General features: G+C 56.9%; 1 protein-coding gene and 3 non-coding genes across 4 annotated transcripts; 3 read left to right on the forward strand and 1 right to left on the reverse strand.

The window, feature by feature from the left end:
* The first annotated feature begins 13,953 nt into the window (after nucleotides 1-13,953).
* BJ171DRAFT_t317 lies at nucleotides 13,954-14,026 on the forward strand. The gene has a single exon. It is a non-coding gene; the product is annotated as a tRNA-Ala (tRNA).
* An 8-nt stretch (nucleotides 14,027-14,034) lies between these two features.
* On the forward strand, nucleotides 14,035-14,107 carry BJ171DRAFT_t318. The gene has a single exon. It is a non-coding gene; the product is annotated as a tRNA-Lys (tRNA).
* Nucleotides 14,108-14,111: 4 nt separating this feature from the next.
* On the forward strand, nucleotides 14,112-14,185 carry BJ171DRAFT_t319. The gene has a single exon. It is a non-coding gene; the product is annotated as a tRNA-Asn (tRNA).
* An 816-nt stretch (nucleotides 14,186-15,001) lies between these two features.
* BJ171DRAFT_314161 (uncharacterized protein) lies at nucleotides 15,002-17,166 on the reverse strand. Its single transcript, XM_053107117.1, has 6 exons — nucleotides 16,707-17,166; nucleotides 16,370-16,565; nucleotides 16,104-16,219; nucleotides 15,837-16,004; nucleotides 15,595-15,705; nucleotides 15,002-15,473 (listed from the first exon to the last, which is right to left on the reverse strand). Exons 1-6 carry the CDS (start codon nucleotides 17,118-17,120, stop codon nucleotides 15,252-15,254), a joined length of 1,227 nt encoding a protein of 408 aa, XP_052962000.1. The 5' UTR covers nucleotides 17,121-17,166; the 3' UTR covers nucleotides 15,002-15,251.
* Between the last annotated feature and the right edge of the window lie 384 nt (nucleotides 17,167-17,550).

Below are 17,550 nucleotides of genomic sequence, written 5' to 3' on the forward strand. Positions count from 1 at the left end.
CAGTCGTTTCTCGGTCTCGTCAACTACTACCGCCGATTCATCCCCGATCTGGCGCGCACTGCCGGTCCACTCACAGACCTACTCCGCAAAGAGTGCCCCTTCGTGTGGGACCACCCACAACGCCAAGCGTTCGAGACCCTCAAGCACGCCTTGACGAACGCTCCTGTCCTCGCTGTGTTCGACCCGAACACGGATGTCTCCGTGCACACCGACGCCTCCGACTTTGCGGTGGGAGCTGTTTTGATGCAGGAGGGAAGGCCCGTTGCCTTCGAGTCGCGCAAACTGTCCCAACACGAGATCAACTATCCCGTGCACGAGAAGGAGCAGCTTGCGATCATCTACGCGCTGCAGAAGTTCCGAGTGTACCTCCACGGTACCGCCAAGCCCTTCAAGATTGTGACGGACCACCAGTCACTGCGTTACCTCGACACCAAGAAGAACCTGAGCCGACGCCAAGCGCGATGGATGGAGTTCCTCGCCGAGTACAACTACGAGGTTGTATACCAGAAAGGCAAACTCAATGTGGTGCCTGACGCACTGTCCCGACGCCCCGACTACCAATTGGCGTCACTGTACGAGTCGACTGTCAGTGTCGACAACACGATGCTGGATGTTGTCCGAGACAACATCGCCAACGACAAACAGTTCGGAGAACTGTTCCGAAAGGTGTCTAAGCTCCCCAAGGACGACGAATCATCCGAGTACACAGTGCGTGATGGCCTGCTCCTCCTGAAGAAGGACAGCCGTGTCTGTGTGCCGGACATTCCGTCGTTGAAGACCAAGTTGCTCCAAGAGGTCCACGACTCGCCCCTCGCTGGACACTTTGGAGTCGAGAAGACATACGACCGACTGGCCAAAGTCGCATACTGGCCTGGAATGAAGCGCACCGTCGAGAAGTACATCGAGTCCTGCCATACCTGCAAGATGGTCAAGTCACGCACGACCCGAGAGCAAGGATTGCTGCAACCCCTGCCTGTTCCCGACCGCCCCTGGACCAGCATGTCCATGGATCTCATCACGCATCTACCGACGACCAAGTTGGACCACGATGCAATCGCTGTCTTTGTCGACAGGTTCAGCAAGATGGCACACTTTGTGCCGTGCCAGACGACATGCTCCGCGCCTGACCTTGCACTGCTGTTCTTCAAGCATGTGTTCAAGCACCACGGCCTCCCAAAGTCCATCGTCAGTGATCGAGACCCCCGATTCACCTCCTTGTTTTGGACAAGTCTGTTCGACCATCTCGGCACCAAGCTGAACATGTCAACCTCGCACCACCAACAAACGGATGGACAGTCCGAGCGGACGATCCGCACCCTCGAGCAATACCTGAGGACATACGCCTCGACCAGCCAAGACGACTGGGACATACAGCTGAGTCATGCAGAGTTTGCATACAACACCGCCAAGTCGAGCACAACTGGCTTGAGCCCCTTTGAGGCGCTCTACGGATTCCAGCCTGATGTTCCCACCTCCTTGACACTGACCGAGTCCACGGCTGGATTGCCTCCCAAACCAAGTGCCTTTGTCAAAGATCATCAAGTCCGACACAAGATGATCGCCGACGCGCTCACGGATGCGCAACAAGTGATGGCGAAGTACTACGACCGCCGACACCAGGATGTCTCCTTTGAAGTTGGAGACCTTGTCTACCTGGACGCCGACAACATCAAGGTCCCCGAAGCCCAGTCAAAGAAGTTGTTGCCCAAGTACCGAGGACCGTTCAAGATAGCGGCCCGACCCAGTCCCCTCAACTACCTGTTGGACTTGCCACCTGGAAGCAAGCTCCATCCTGTCTTCCATGTGTCCAAGCTGCGTCGCCACACGACCCGCAGTCCAGCACAGTTCCCCGACGCCGACGAAGGTGTCCCGGACGACGCACCACTGGAAGACGACCTCGGACAATACTATACTCAAGAATATGAAGTCGAAAGGATCGTGAGGCACAAGAAAGTGGCTGATGGGTCACTTCGGTTTTATGTCAAGTGGGTTGGTTACCCACACTCGGGCAACACATGGCAAACACTGGAGGACTTGTCCCATGCACCCGAGGAGCTGAGTAAATACGGTAAACACCTCGAGGAGCCCCAAATAAAGAGCACACGCAGGGCTCCTCGCAGGAAGCCTTCTTAAGTGTGGGAGTGTAGGAGATGGTATCTCCGACGCTGTGCTGCGCGTACTGCGCGTACTGCGCGGCGCAGTGGGTCGTGACCTGTGCTGCGCTTTGCGTTTTCACGCACCGCAGGCAGGCCACCGCAGGGTATACCTGCGGGTTGCCCCCGTTCCCCCCGTTTGTCTGGAGTTCGGTTTTATCGTGAATAAACGTAAGTGCTCCCCGAGCTCACCCGTCCGCTAGAGTAGCCTAGCACCGCCCTGTTCTGCCCCGTCCTGTCTTGTCTTGTACCCCCTCCCTCCCCGTCTTGCCCCAACGTCCCAGTAGTGGACGTTACAATCTGACTATGCTCTTGGTGCTGTTCTCAGTCAGCGCGACGACGAAGGCCTCCTGCACCCCGTGGCCTTCTACTCCCGGAAGCTGCTCGATGCGGAAATGAATTATCAAATCTATGATAAGGAACTTCTCGCCATCGTCGCAGCCTTCAAGCAATGGAGACACTACCTCGAGTTCTCCTCCCAAGCCACCGAGGTCGTCACCGACCACAAGAACCTCGAATACTTCCAGACCTCCCGCAACCTCAGCCGTCGCCAAGTCCGTTGGTCCGAGATCCTTGGCGACTACAACTTTGTCATCAGGTATCGACCCGGAACCCTCAACAATGCCGCCGACGCCCTCTCCCGCAAGGACAAGTTCCCTAAGGAGGGGGGTGACTCCCGTAGCTCCCCGAACACCCAGACCCTGCTGCCACCAAAACTCTTCGTTTCCGCCCTCCGAGCCGTTCCCGTTGCCCCCGAGTCTGAGGATATCGCCGTCCTCATCAAGTCAAGCCTCAAGAAGGACTCTACCTTTGGTCCGATCCTGTCCCAAGTCCTCAAGAACCCTGCCTCCTGTCCCGGCTACTCCGTCGACAACGACCTTCTGCTCTTTGAAGGTCTCGTCTGCGTCCCCGATGTCCCCGAGCTCAAGCGCAAGATCCTCGTCGAGTGCCACGACTCGCCGACCGCCGGCCACTTCGGCGTCGCCAAGACCTTCGAGCTCGTCTCCCGGACCTTCCACTGGCCGACCATGCGTCGCTACATCAAGGAGTATGTCTCCGGATGCGACACCTGCCAGCGGAACAAGCACTCCCGTCACAAGCCCTACGGACTCCTTGCCTCGCTCCCTGTTCCCGATCGCCCTTGGTCCTCAGTCTCGGTCGACTTCATCACCCAGCTTCCCGAGTCCTCTGGACACACAGCCATCTGTGTGTTTGTCGACCGCTTCACCAAGATGGCCCACTTCGTCCCGTCAAGCAACGAGGCCAACGCCGAGGACACTGCTCGGATGTTTGTCGAGCACGTCTTCACCAAGCACGGTCTTCCAGACGATATCGTCTCAGACCGAGGATCTACCTTTGCCTCCAAGTTCTTCCAAGCCGTCCTGACCCGCCTCAAGATCAAGCACAAGATGTCGACTGCCTTCCATCCGCAGACCGACGGCCAGACCGAGCGGGTCAACGCCATCCTCGAGCAGTACCTCCGCTGCTTCATCAACTTCCAGCAAGACGACTGGGCCCAGCTCCTCCCTCACGCCGAGTTCACCTACAACAACACCTCTCAAGCAACCCTCGGCTGCTCCCCCTTCTTCGCCTACACCGGCTACCACCCTCGTTTTTCCGTCGCCCTTCCCCGCACCACCAAGAATGCCTCCGTCGCCGACGATCAAGCCCGGATCATCCATTCCCTCCATGATGAACTCAAGTTCAACATCGCCCTTGCCCAGGACTCCCAAGCCAAGTTCTACGACCCCGGCCACTCCCCTTCCCCTCCGTTCAAGGTTGGAGACCGAGTCTGGCTCTCCGCCAAGAACATCAAGACCCAGCGACCCACGGCCAAGCTCGACCACACCAAGCTTGGGCCGTTCAAGATCGTCGCTCAAGTCGGTTCCCGCGCTTTCAAGTTGGACTTGCCCTCGTCCATGCGCATCCATCCGGTGTTCCACGTCTCCCTCCTCGAGCCTGCCGCCGATGACAAGATCCCAGGTCGAACGATCCCGCCCCCTCCACCCATCCAAGTCGACGGCCACGACGAATGGGAAGTCGAACAGATCCTGGACTCCAGGCTGTTCCGAGGTAAGCTCCAGTATCTTGTGCACTGGCGTGGCTACACGGTGATGGATTGCACCTGGGAGCCCGCCAGCAATCTTGCACATTGCCCGGAGCCTGTCGCATCCTACCACTCCTCTCATCCCTCGAAGCCTGGCCCTCTCGGAGCTCGGGCCTTGAGAGGGGGGTAGTGTCATGAACACCCTCTGCCTTTGCCCTCTTCCTTCCTTTACCCTTGCCCTTTCCTTTCTGTTTGCCTGCCTTAGCGCTTTCCCTTCCTTCTGTTTGTTTGTTTCCCGCGCTGTGCTGCCTTGTTGTCTTCCCGCCAGCACGCGCGCTGTCTGTGTTCCGTTCCCGCTTCCTTGCTGTTGGTCATGGGTTACGCCCACGACGCCGCCTCGACGCCGCCTGACGCCTTGGCGCCGCCATGCCGCCGCCACTGACGCCCGCTGACTCACGGATCCCGAGTCACGGCCGCCACCTGCTTCGCTCGCTGCTTCGCCCTCCCCGCCGCTGCTTCGCTCCTGCCCCCTCGCTCTGCAGCGTCGATCCTTGGCGCTCGCATAAATAGTCCTCCGACCAGCCTCTGTCTTTTGCCTTCGTCTTGCCACTTTGTATTTTTAGTATCCTAAGCCTTGGATCTAGAATAAAACTTTGGCTTTACACTTGACACTCTGTGTCCCAGTCCAGTCCCCGCTCCTCTCCCTACGTTCGAGTCTTGGATTAGGACTCTTGCGCACTTCCCTGCTTGCCCCGTTGTCCAGTCTTGACAGAGAGGTTGTAGACGGGCCCAAACGACGGAGACGCACCTTCGACCAACGGGATCGTGTGGTCGTAAGGGCGGTGCTGGGGGAGCTTGTCGGCCTCGGACTTGGAAAACACCTTGGCAAAGGACGAGTACTTGGAGGGGACAGAGGGCTCGGCCTTGGGCTTGGCTCCAGCGTCGACGGAGCAGAGGGACAGGACTCGGGCAGCATCCAAGAGGAACACTTCCAGGCCTTCCTTCTGGACGGCGTGCTGGAAGGGGATGCTGCCGATCAGGCTGACGCTGGGCAGGGACTGGGTCTTGGTCTTGGTCTTGGGGACGGCAGGAGGCAAAGCAGGACTGGGCTTGGGCACGGCAGGAGGCAAGGCAGGGAGGATCTCGGGCTCGGCTGGGGACTCGGCTGGGGACTCGGCAGGAACAATCTTGGACTCGGGCAGGGACACGGCAGGCTCGGCGGGGACCTCAGCAGGGGACTCGGCAGGCGGCTCGGCAGGGCTGGACCTAGAGGACTGTGGCTCGGGAGAGAACGGGGAGGCCAAACTGTGGATAGAGGTGCAAGGCAAGAAAATAGAGTCATGGTGCCAGTCAAAGTAGGGTTTGTGTTTCTTGATCCAATCCATACCCAAGATGATCGGGTATGAAGCCAAGGGAATCAGCGCGAACGAGATTTGTTCATAGTGGCTGATGCCTGTGATCATAGAAACACAAACTCCAAGACTAGACTCCATCGAAGAACCATCGGCAAGAGTGATGACGAAAGAAGTTGCAAAGGTGGGGAGAGCGTGGGTTGCGGCGAATCCAGTGTCCATAAACGAAGTAACCGCGCCGGTATCGATCATGGCGGTTGCCCGTATGGACTCTGGACCGCACAGCAGAGTCACAGCGAGGGAGGGCTGACGTTGGATGTCAGGCTCGGGAGGCGAAGACGAAGAAGCAAGAGCAGTGGAAACGGTGGCAATGGTGACGGGGGCAAGATGGCAAAAGGCAGAAGAGTGATTTACCGTGGAGACATTTACAGGAGGAAGATTTATGACATGATTGACGCCTAGGAAAGCTCCTCCGACCTTTTCTAGGCAGAGAAGTTTTCCTGGTCGTCAAGTTTATTCACCTCAACAGCAGCCAAAGAAGCATCGATGGCAGCCAAGCGGGAGGAGGTCTTATTGGGGCAGCGAAGGGCAATGTGCCCTTCCTGCTTGCAATAAAAGCAGCGGTTGGCAGCACGGAGGGCGGCCTTGTCCTCGGCGGTCAGCCTGCGAGCGGAAGCCTGGCTGAGGTCCATAGGCTGGGGAACGTTGAAGGCTTGAGCGGGGCGAGGAGGAGGAGCAGAAGCGAAGGGACGAGGAGCCGGACGGAAAGGGAGAGGAGCCGGAGCGGAGCGGTGGTTGGGACGGCGGGAGCGTTGGTCCTCCTGGCGGTTGTCGATGGCGATCGCCGCTTGCATGAGATCTTCGAGGTTGTCGAAGGAGCGGCGGGAGAGTTCATCCTGAACCGAGGGCTTGAGTCCACTCTCGAAGTGGAACATGAGAGGGTCTTGGGACCAAGTGACGAGGTGGACGGCTTGGCGGCGGTACTCGGCGGCATAGGCGGCGGCGGAGGTGACTTGGTAAAGCCTGACCATCTCGCGAGCAGCGGCGATGGTTGGCTGGACCTGGCCAAAGGCAGCACGGAGCCACTCGGAGAAACCGGCAAAGTCACGGATGGCAGGGGGGGAGCACTCGGGGTCTCTCTCCAACTGATCGATGTACGGCTGCATGTAGTCTGCAGCAGTACCATCGAGATAGGATAAGGCGTAAAACACCTTATCCCTTTCAGTCTGGAAGAGGGGAGGGTTGGACACGAAGGCCAGTCTGCAATGCGAGAGGAAGGCATTGCAGCGGCTCGGGTCCTTACCAGAGAAGCGATCAGGGGGACCTATCTGCCTGGTGGCAGAGTTGCGACCAGCAGGGTTGTCCTCGGGGTCTGTGAGGACCACGACAAGCAACGACACTGGACGACCAGGTGCTTGGCGAACAACGATAAGCTATATTACGACTTATCAGATAACAACAAGTGTTGTTCGAACTGCAGATACAAAATGGGTGCAAGAAAGGAGGGGCTTTATAGCCAAGAGGGAAACCGAAGGGCGAAAGTGGGCGAGAGGGGTGGAGCGACAAACGAGGGACGAGATGGGGGTGCGAGGGAGGCGGAGCTGCTAGAGAGAGGGGCGAAGCACAGCGCAGTCGGAGGCGAAGTAAGAGTCATCGGCGCCAGCCAATCAGGGAATACACGCCAAGACAAACAAACATGACTCACGGTGCATCACGCGCAGCAGTCCACACGTGTTCCCAACGTGCATGATCATCACATCATCCCCTCCCCAAACTACGGCCACTCCTGCGAACAATAAGTCCAGGCTTGTCGGGGTACCGGCGGTGGAAGTCGGCTATCTTGTCGGGAGCGTTAACGTAGTTGGCGGGCTCCCAGCTGCGATGATCAGTCGAGTAGCCCTTCCAATCAACGAAATAGCTCAACTTACCGCGGACCAGCTTGGAGTCGAGGATCTCCTGGACTTCATACTCCAAGTGGTCGTCGACGCGGACTGGCGGAGGAGGGTCTTGGATGCGGCCGGGGAGGGTGTTCGACTTGTGGGGCTCAAGGAGGGAGACATGGAACACCGGATGGATCTTGAGATCCTTGGGAAGGTCGAGGCGGAAGGCGAGGGAACCGATGGCTTCGACGATCTTGTAGGGTCCGATGCGCTGGTAGTCCAACTTCTTGCTTGGACGGGTGGTCTTGATGTTGCGTGTTAGGACCCAGACTTGATCGCCAGGAGCGAACTTGGGAGCGTCGGACTTGTGGGCATCCGCAAAGCGCTTGTAGTCCGCCTTGGCCTTCTCGAGGTTCTCCTTCAGCAACGCCAAGTTGTGCTGAAGGTGTTCGACTCGGTCGGTCGCGGAGGGGACATCGAGGCTGGAAGGAAGGACCGGAGACTCGAATCGAGGGTTGAAGCCGTAAGTCGCCAGGAACGGGGAGGCCTTGGTCGAGGTGTGCTCGAGGTTGTTGTATGAGAACTCGGCGAGCGGGAGCAGCATCGCCCAGTCATCCTGCTGGTACGAGGTGTAGCAGCGGAGATGCTGGTTGATGACTTGGTTGACCCGCTCAGTCTGTCCATCGGTTTGGGGGTGGAACGCCGTGGACAGACTGGTCTTGATGCCGAGTTCTGAGCACAGGGCCTGCCAGAACCGCGAGGTGAACTGGCTTCCTCGGTCCGAGACGATGTTGTCCGGGAGACCGTGGAGACGGAAGATGTTGTCGAGGAACAGCGACGCTGTTTCCTCGGCACTTGGGAGGGACCGACAGGGAAGGAAGTGGGCCATCTTGGTCAGGCTATCGACGACGACAAAGATGCAAGTCTTGCCGTTGGACTCGGGGAGGTCGGTGATAAAGTCCATCGTCACCAGAGACCAGGGTCGCGATGCCGTCGGGAGGGGCTGCAAGTATCCAAACGGCTTATGTCGAGGGACTTTCGAGCGTGCACAAGTGTCGCACGTCGAGACATAAGCCTGGACATCCTTGCGGATTGAGGGCCACCAGAACTGCCTCGAGATCAGTGCCCGAGTCCGCCGAATGCCAGGATGTCCAACAGCGACAGGATCGTGGCATGACTTGAGGACGGGGACTCGACACGACTCGGGCACAACGATCTTGTCCATGAAGGTGAGGAGACCATCCTTCAGGACATACTTGGGATCGTTGCGGAGCTGGTCCAGGGACGGGTCCTTGGGTTGCTCCTCGGCAATGAGCTTGAGCAAGTCCACAGGGCGAGTGGAACTTGCATCCGAGGAGCGACGGACGGCACAGGCGAACGACGAAGGTGGCAGCAACGGGGGAGGCTCCTTGGACACAGGTGCGGACGGAGGGACGTAGTCCGGGCGGCGGGAGAGAGCGTCGGCCTTGCCGTTCTTTGGACCGGGGAGGTACTGGATCCGGAGGTCGAACCGAGACAGGAACTGCGACCACCGGGCGTGTCGCTGGTTGAGGATGCGGGCCGACGCCAGGTATTCCAAGTTCTTGTGGTCGGTAAGGACTTGGACTGGGTGTTGGGCACCTTCGAGGTAGTGTCGCCAGACCTCGAAAGCCTCCTTGATGGCCAAGAGCTCCTTCTCATAGATGCTGTAGTTGCGTTCAGCATCCATGAGCGTGCGGGAGTGGAAGGAGCACGGGTGCAGGTGGCCATCGGAGCCGCGCTGGGACAGGACGCATCCGATCGCAAAGTCTGAGGCATCAGACTCCACGACAAAGGGCTTGGATGGGTCGGGGTGCGCAAGGACGGGCTCGGAGACGAAGGCTTCCTTGAGGGACTGGAAAGCCTTGTGGGCGTCGGGGGACCAGCGGAAGACCTGGGACTTCTTGAACAGGAGCGTGAGCGGACCGGCGATCTTGGCATATCCGTCAATGAAGCGACGGTAAAAGTTCGAGAACCCAATGAAGGAGCGAAGGTCGGAGACATTGCGGGGGACGGGCCAGTCGACAATGGCGGAGAGCTTTGCTCGTTCCATCTCGATACCCTTGGGCGAGATGACGTAGCCGAGGAATGAGACCTTGTCCTTGGAGAACTCGCACTTCTCCAGCTTGCAGTACAACTTTGCAGCCTGGAGCTTGGCCAGGACCTGCTTGACGTGATTTGCATGCTGAGTGGGGTCAGCGCTGTAAATCAAAATGTCGTCAAGGTAGGCAATCGCAAAGTTGTCCAGTTCATCACGAAGGACATCGTTGATGAAGTGCTGGAAGGTGGCCGGAGCATTGGTGAGTCCAAAGGGCATCACCAAGTACTCGAACTGGCCGTAACGAGTGCGAAAGGCCGTCTTCCACTCGTCGCCTGCGCGGATACGCAGCAGGTTGTAGGCCCCGCGGAGGTCCAGCTTCGTGAACACCTTCGCGTCCCGGACTCGGTCCAGCATCTCATTGATCAACGGTAAGGGGTAACGATTCTTGACCGTGATCGTGTTCAATGCGCGATAGTCCACGCAGAGACGCAGAGAGCCGTCCTTCTTCTTGACGAAAAGGATCGGAGAACCGGCGGGAGAGGACGAAGGACGGATGAACCCTTTGACGAGGTTGTCGTCGAGGTATTCACGAAGGGCCTTGAGTTCGGGCTCTGACAGGGAGTAGAGCGGTCCGAACTTGGGGGTCTTGCCGGGCTCCAGGTCGATCGGGCAGTCGTACGTCCGGTGCGGGGGCAACGAATCGGCTTCCTGCTTCGAGAAGACTGAGCCAAACGACTTGTACTCCTCGGGGATCGACGTCGAGAGGGGCGTCGGATCCGGATCGGTGGCAGGAAGGACGAGGACTTGGAACACAGTCAGGGGGTCGGGGCTAGACTGTGTGTCGAGGACGGACTGCTCCAACGACTTGTACCTGATCGCTTGGACACGGACAGGAGCGGGGCTGGGAGCAACGGGACCGGGGAGACCAGGACGGACGGAGACGAGACCGGAGGGACCAGGACGAGCAGCACAGGAACAGGGCACCTCACTCGGAACACAATCAGAATAACGTTGAGCGATCACTTTATTCTGATCATCTTCGCGAGTACAAACGGTGCGAGGCGAAGAAGCGAGCACCACAGTGGTGTCGGTAGAGGCACGAGGGAAAACATTGGGTGTGTCGCCAACAAGAGGAAGGGGAGAAGGAGAAACGGAAGAAACGGAAGGGAGGGAAGAGGCATCCACAACCTTGAGGATGTGGTTTGCAGGACGGGGAAGGCAAAGGAGTCCACGAGCCCAGTGGAACCTGGGTTCGATGGACTGCAGCCAGGGATAGCCAAGGATAACAGGTTGGTGGGGAGACTTAATGACATCAAAGGAAAGGTGTTGAGTGTAGTCCCCAAGAACAATCTTGAGGGGTTCCGTCTCAAAAGTGATGGGGCCGGAAGAAAGTGGCTGGCCATCGACACCTTGGACAGGGAGGGGAGTGGATTTGGAAACGAGGGGGACCGAGAAGCGGTCAACAAAGCTCTCGTCGATGAAGTTGCCGGAGGCACCAGAATCGACGAGAAGTTGGCAAGAGAGGGAGCGACCAGAAGGGAGAACAAGAGAAGCGGAGAAAACGGGAGAAGACGAAGAAATCGACGAGACGCACAAAGAAGGCTCGGAGCAGAGATCAGTGTCGGCAGCATGGTTCGAGCAGATGACCAAGTTCGCAGGTGGTGTGGAGATCGGGAGCTCTGTCAAAGACATCTGGGAGCCAGATGTGCCCTTAGAAGAGGCGGGTTTGACAGAGTGCGATCCACCACCGACTACATTGATCATTCCACACATAGCCATGCGTTCGACACTTACCTCATGCTCCTTACCATCGACGCTTGCTTCTGGAGGAAGGGGAGACGGCTCCAGATCTAAGCCTCCACTTAGATCTGGGCCTGGTCGTTTCCCGACTCGAAGTGTTCCTCCTCACCATCATCGTAGACGATGGTTCGGACAACCTTCGAACGGGGACGGGAGCCGGGAGCCTGAGGACGGGAGCCGGGGAAGCGGGAACCAGAGGCGGGAGCACGGGAGCCGGACTTGAGGGGGCAGGACTTGGCGACGTGGCCGGGCTTGCCACAGCGGAAGCAGAGGCGCTCCTGGAAGCGGCGGTTCTTCTCCTCGGGGGTCAGGCGGCTGACGACGGCGGCGTCGATCTGCATCGGCTCGGAGTAGAGAACCGGAGGCTCCTGGGCGGGCGGCTGGAAGGACGGGGTGCGGGAGTTGAAGGCCTGGGTGCCGAAGGAAACAGGGCCAGTGTTTCGGAGCTCGTTGTTGAGCTCGATGATGCGTGCATCGATCTTGAGGCAACGCTCGACGAACGGGACCAAGCGGAGAGGGAGAGGGTCGATGAAGGAGAGGCGCTGCTTGATCTCCCTCGACAGGCCACGGCGGAAGGCGGAGATCTTGGCTTCGTCGTTCCAGGGAAGGTCGGCGGCAACGCGGAGGAACTCTGAGGCATAATCCATGCACGAGCGGTTGCCCTGTGCCATGGAGGAAAGGAGCAGCTCGGCAGTGTGGGTGCGGTCGGGATCGTCAAACGCTTGGCGAAAGCGTTCCATGAACGAGTCGAACGAGTGCAGGATTTGATCGTTCGACTCGATCAAGGGAGTCGCCCACTGGAGGGCCGGACCAGTGAGCAAACTCAAGACGTAACCCACCTTGACTTGCTCGGACGGGAACCTGGATGCCTGGAGCATCATGAGCAGGCGGCACTGGTTGACGAAGGGGCGGAACTTTGACCTGGTGCCGTCGAACTTGTCCGGGGTCGGCATGTGCGGGAGCTGTGGGGCGGCGGAAGAATGTGTGGTCCGGAGGAGAACCAGTTCCTCCTGGAGGGCAACGATTTGGGCCTGGAGTTGGTCCATGTGGGCTTTGAAAGTGGGGAGCGAGGATGCAGGGAAGACAACAGAGAATAGAAGGATGAGGGCAGCAACGAAGCCTCAGCCAAGCAGGTGGTCAGACAGAGAGAGGGAGTTCGAACAATATGTGAGGACCACGACAAGCAACGACACTGGACGACCAGGTGCTTGGCGAACAACGATAAGCTATATTACGACTTATCAGATAACAACAAGTGTTGTTCGAACTGCAGATACAAAATGGGTGCAAGAAAGGAGGGGCTTTATAGCCAAGAGGGAAACCGAAGGGCGAAAGTGGGCGAGAGGGGTGGAGCGACAAACGAGGGACGAGATGGGGGTGCGAGGGAGGCGGAGCTGCTAGAGAGAGGGGCGAAGCACAGCGCAGTCGGAGGCGAAGTAAGAGTCATCGGCGCCAGCCAATCAGGGAATACACGCCAAGACAAACAAACATGACTCACGGTGCATCACGCGCAGCAGTCCACACGTGTTCCCAACGTGCATGATCATCACAGGGTCTTGGGCAGGATCATCGACGTCGTCAGGTACGCCGAAGTAGGGGCGACCTGCACGACGGATCGGGGCGGGAGCGGGAGCAGGAGGAGGTAGCTGGGCCTGGTAGCTGCGGAGGGCCTCCTGGACACTGGCGGCGACAACTTGGCGGACATCCTCTTCACGGCGAGCCAGGACCTGGTCCATACGATCGGTGATGCGGTTGAGCGCATCATCCTGATCGTGGAGAAACTTGGAAAAGTCCTGGAGAGAACGGGCGTTCTCGGCGGACTGGATAATGACCGCACGGATGGCCTGGAGCTCGGGCTCTGTCAAGACTGGACAACGGGGCAAGCAGGGAAGTGCGCAAGAGTCCTAATGCAAGACTCGAACGTAGGGAGAGGAGCGGGGACTGGACTGGGACACAGAGTGTCAAGTGTGAAGCCAAAGTTTTATTCTAGATCCAAGGCTTAGGATACTAAAAATACAAAGTGGCAAGACGAAGGCAAAAGACAGAGGCTGGTCGGAGGGCTATTTATGCGAGCGCCAAGGATCGACGCTGCAGAGCGAGGGGGCAGGAGCGAAGCAGCGGCGGGGAGGGCGAAGCAGCGAGCGAAGCAGGTGGCGGCCGTGACTCGGGATCCGTGAGTCAGCGGGCGTCAGTGGCGGCGGCATGGCGGCGCCAAGGCGTCAGGCGGCGTCGAGGCGGCGTCGTGGGCGTAACCCATGACCAACAGCAAGGGAGCGGGAACGGAACACAGGCAGCGCGCGTGCTGGCGGGAAGACAACAAGGCAGCACGGCGCGGGAAACAAACAAACAGAAGGAAGGGAAAGCACTAAGACAGGCAAACAGAAAGGAAAGGGCAAAGGCAAAGGAAGGAAGAGGGCAAAGGCAGAGGGTGTTCATGACAGCTGATCCGTGAGATCGATTGTTTCGGGCTGAGTTTGGGCCTCAGGGGGTGCTCTGGAGGGTCCAGGGACACTGTCATGGACGTCTACGGCCATTTCGGGGGCAGGCGAGTCGTCGGGGGGCATGGTTGATACCGGGTTGGTTAGGTTGGTAGGCAATGGGAGGGCAGTAATTCAAAAGGTGCGTCCGCGGAACACTCGATAACGAGATCGGGGCAAACCTGGGGGAATTAGCTCAGATGGTAGAGCGCTCGCTTAGCATGCGAGAGGCACGGGGATCGATACCCCGATTCTCCACTTTCACTGCCCGGCTAGCTCAATCGGTAGAGCGTGAGACTCTTAATCTCAAGGTTGTGGGTTCGACCCCCACGTTGGGCGATTGGCTCCTATGGCGCAATTGGCTAGCGCGTTCGGCTGTTAACCGGAAGGTTGGTGGTTCGAGCCCACCTAGGAGCGTATTTTTGCTGACCCGTCCAGTGGGAACATTAGCCCTCTTTCCCCTCTCTCCTCATTTTTTCTTCATTCGTGGCTCAAATTTCGAATCTTTTATTTTATTTTATTTTTATTCTCCTGGGTCGTGTTGTTTGGTATGGTGCCGCTCCTGGGAAAAATAATGCTCTCTGCTTCCTCGTTCGATATTCCGTGGCTGACTTCCCCGCCACTCCTTCGATAGCCAAGAATAAATTCGTCTCCCCCTCCCGGCTTCTGGGCTATCAAGGCCTTGGCGCCATACCTTGCTTACACATCGTCTCGTCATCGTATCCAGTCGCACCCATCCGGACCATAGCAGTATCCCACCGACTGTCCTTATACGAGAATCAACATAGAATACCACTTTTATCCGTACTTACTCTTCCTTTATCATTTGAAATGATATGTTTCTCTTTCCTCCGCTATCGACTGTTCGATGCACGTGCTACTGTACCCATCACTCTCTCCACGATTGGTTTGCTCGAGCTGTGCTCCCCTGCATGTACCATGTTGGCGGTGTGTCTCCAAAGTTTGCTCTGGAAACGAGGCTGACCTGCTCTTCAACATCGAAACGTGACCAAATGTGACAGCCTCCACTTGTTCGAGTAGCTTTGATCGAGTGTTCTGACTTTTATTTATATTGATCGAAACTTCATTCGCTTATCTCGCCTTCCTCCTCCTCCGAAATTTCTCCCTCCTCTTCGTCCTGGCGATTTGATCGTTCTCCATCAATCGTCGCAGGTCGCCCACCAGATCGCTCACCAGCATCTGGAATTGCTTGTGTTTGTTCTTCCATTATCTCCAATAGCCCATCATCGTCTGGAGCGCATTCATATTCGGTATCATCGATATGGATATTTGTTTCGTTCTTACTCGACGTTTGATCGAGCTCCATATCTGTTGGATCCAGCTTCATCCCTTCTTCTGGGCCGTGAATTCCGTATCCATGAACACTTCCATTCACCAGCAATGCTAGAACCATTTGGTCACGGTCATTTGCCACAGTTTGTAATTGCAGAACCCAATCGCCGGTCGGAATTGTGTAATGAACCTAATGAAATAATTGATCACTTCTCAGCTGAGGGATCCAATCTTCATGAAGCTCCAAATCGGATTGTCTCTGATTATTGTCGCAGCAGTATACCTGACACTGGTGATATAGCCTTATCTCTTCAAAGTTTCCACCAACTGCCAGATAGTCAAATTTTGATCCGGGAGCGGGAACGGCTTGGATGGCAGTGATGCTCTCATCGACTTGATTGTACAAGTAAATCTGGGGATGTGATAATGGCACGGGAGCGTTAATATAGGACTCACCATTCATTAATCTCATGCCTCAACTGCCCTCGTCGATATCCCGACTATTCATCATGGATTGCTGCGAATTGTCGAACCTCGTTTTTTTCAAGAATATAGATGGCACCGTCCTCGCCAGCCATCATCACTTGCGGCCATTGTTGCGACGATTCGCTCGTGTCCGATGATGCGAACCGCCCCTTCGTCAACTGCGAAGATCGACATGGGGGAGGGCGAAGTTGGTCGATAATACTACAGCCCACCCTGTCCCCGGACATAAATCATCCGTTGTTGCTCATGACAATCTCTGAGAAGCTCTGAAATAGTTCCGTCAGCATACCGAAACGATTGGACTCGGTAGTGCCTTGGAGAGTACGCGGTTTCCTTCGACATAAAAGTGGAGAAATGGTGAACCATCGCAGAGCAGTATAAAGCTCGTCGAGGTATCGCCAGAGTCTGGCAGATCGATGGGCATAAGACATCGGATCGATGGAGAGAAGATGGGTTCCTATAGACGAAATGCCGAGTCAATACGGACAGCTGGTCTCTGCGATCGGAACCAGCTTTCAATTCATGATTTCAGAAGTGGCTGCCGTTGCCGACATACATCCTCATCCAGAACAGAAAATAATCCGCCTGCTTGGCATCTCCAGAGGATTTGGAAGGCATCGAAGGCCACCATCGCTCCACGAGCATCGCCAGCTAAAAGATAGGGATGACCCGCTAATATAATATGTAACAGGAGCGCTGTTTTAGTTCGTAATACCATATCTGGCCACCATTTCTTGTCCTGGTTGAAGTTCTCTTGGATATTTTCCTCTGCGTAACAACCCAGTCTCCCGCTACCACCGACTATTCAACATATAAACATACCCATATTAATGTTGGTGGTGATTGTGGTGATGGCAGAGCCCAGGCTTAGTTTGGAGGATATCTGGCTCTTGGAAATCAGCGTTATTGTTCCGTCTGCGTGGCCGGTGGCCATGGTCAAGGAGCTGTGGGGGAACACTTGGCAAAAGGATGCACAGGTGATGGTGCAGCCCTTTGTCTCAAATTGGGAATCCGTTTTCTGTTGATCGATCATCCCGAGTCTAGTTAGGCACGGCTGGATGGGGTTTGGCATCGAAAGCCAGGTATCGAAAGCCATGCTCCGACATCGGCAGCGATCACATTTGGACTTGTATGGATCGAACAAGCACGAACGACTCACCCCAGTTGAAATGTTACAGCTAATCAGCCGCCCATGCTCATTCCCAACCGTAAATGCTGCAAGCCCATGTTTTTTATGGAAGGTTGTCGGCCGGGGTTTGCTCTGTATCCCGCCTGGAATGAGGATCGTTGTGTGTTCATCAAACGATTGATGCCATTTTGGCACAATCCTAAGCATTGTCTTGATCAATTGTTGGTCAGCAGAGGCTTTCGGCCGAAATGGCTTGGGCCTCCAGGACTTTCGCCGATCGAATGTCTGCCATCGCGGCTGTTCTGATGATATTTGCGCAAGACCAGAGAAGATCTGTGGTTGGTCGAGTGGCATTTGGGACCCGACAATTTCGGCTTCACGGGGATTGTATTGGACCTCGAGTTTGAGTTTCTTGATGGCCAGGCCATCGGGAGCTGGATCCATCCTCCGTGCGGGAGATGTCGGGCGAGAGGCGGCTTGGTCTCGCTGGAGCTCCAGCGAAGGGAAGGCCGGCCCAGGAACGCCGTTGCCCTTTCCCTCTCGCTTTCCAACGCGCACGTGACTTTAGGCATCACTCTGGCCCAGGGCTTGCTGGCACGTCCGCTCTCTGGGATGGCTAACATCATGGCGACTGGTCAAAGGCCATTCAGCACATGCTGGATAGAGCGCAGTCGATTGCCACAGAGATCGAGTTGCTGGAAGCGCCGTCGTTTGCTCAGGTGCAGGTCCGACCAGGCATCAGGCTCTAGTGGGCAAGCCATGCGATTGTTTCCCGTCCTGGTTGGCAATCTCTTTGATTTCGTTGGTTTGGGAAGCACGGTCGTGAATACACTCGGTCGATCTCATGTGTCGATGTGGGAGTGTGGTGCATCCA

This window comes from Polychytrium aggregatum (genome assembly GCF_025602895.1).
Source record: "Polychytrium aggregatum strain JEL109 chromosome Unknown BJ171scaffold_92, whole genome shotgun sequence".
NCBI classification, from domain to species: Eukaryota; Fungi; Chytridiomycota; class Chytridiomycetes; order Polychytriales; genus Polychytrium; species Polychytrium aggregatum.

Excerpts from the sequence above, each read along its gene's own strand:
- BJ171DRAFT_314161 (XM_053107117.1), bottom strand. The coding sequence starts at position 17,120 with ATGGATCCAGCTCCCGATGGCCTGGCCATCAAGAAACTCAAACTCGAG. Across the intron at positions 16,566-16,706 it reads GCTGTAACATTTCAACTGGG|AAAACGGATTCCCAATTTGA; the intron begins GTGAGTCGTTCG and ends ATCGATCAACAG. Across the intron at positions 15,706-15,836 it reads TACCGAGTCCAATCGTTTCG|TTGACGAAGGGGCGGTTCGC; the intron begins GTATGCTGACGG and ends CGATCTTCGCAG.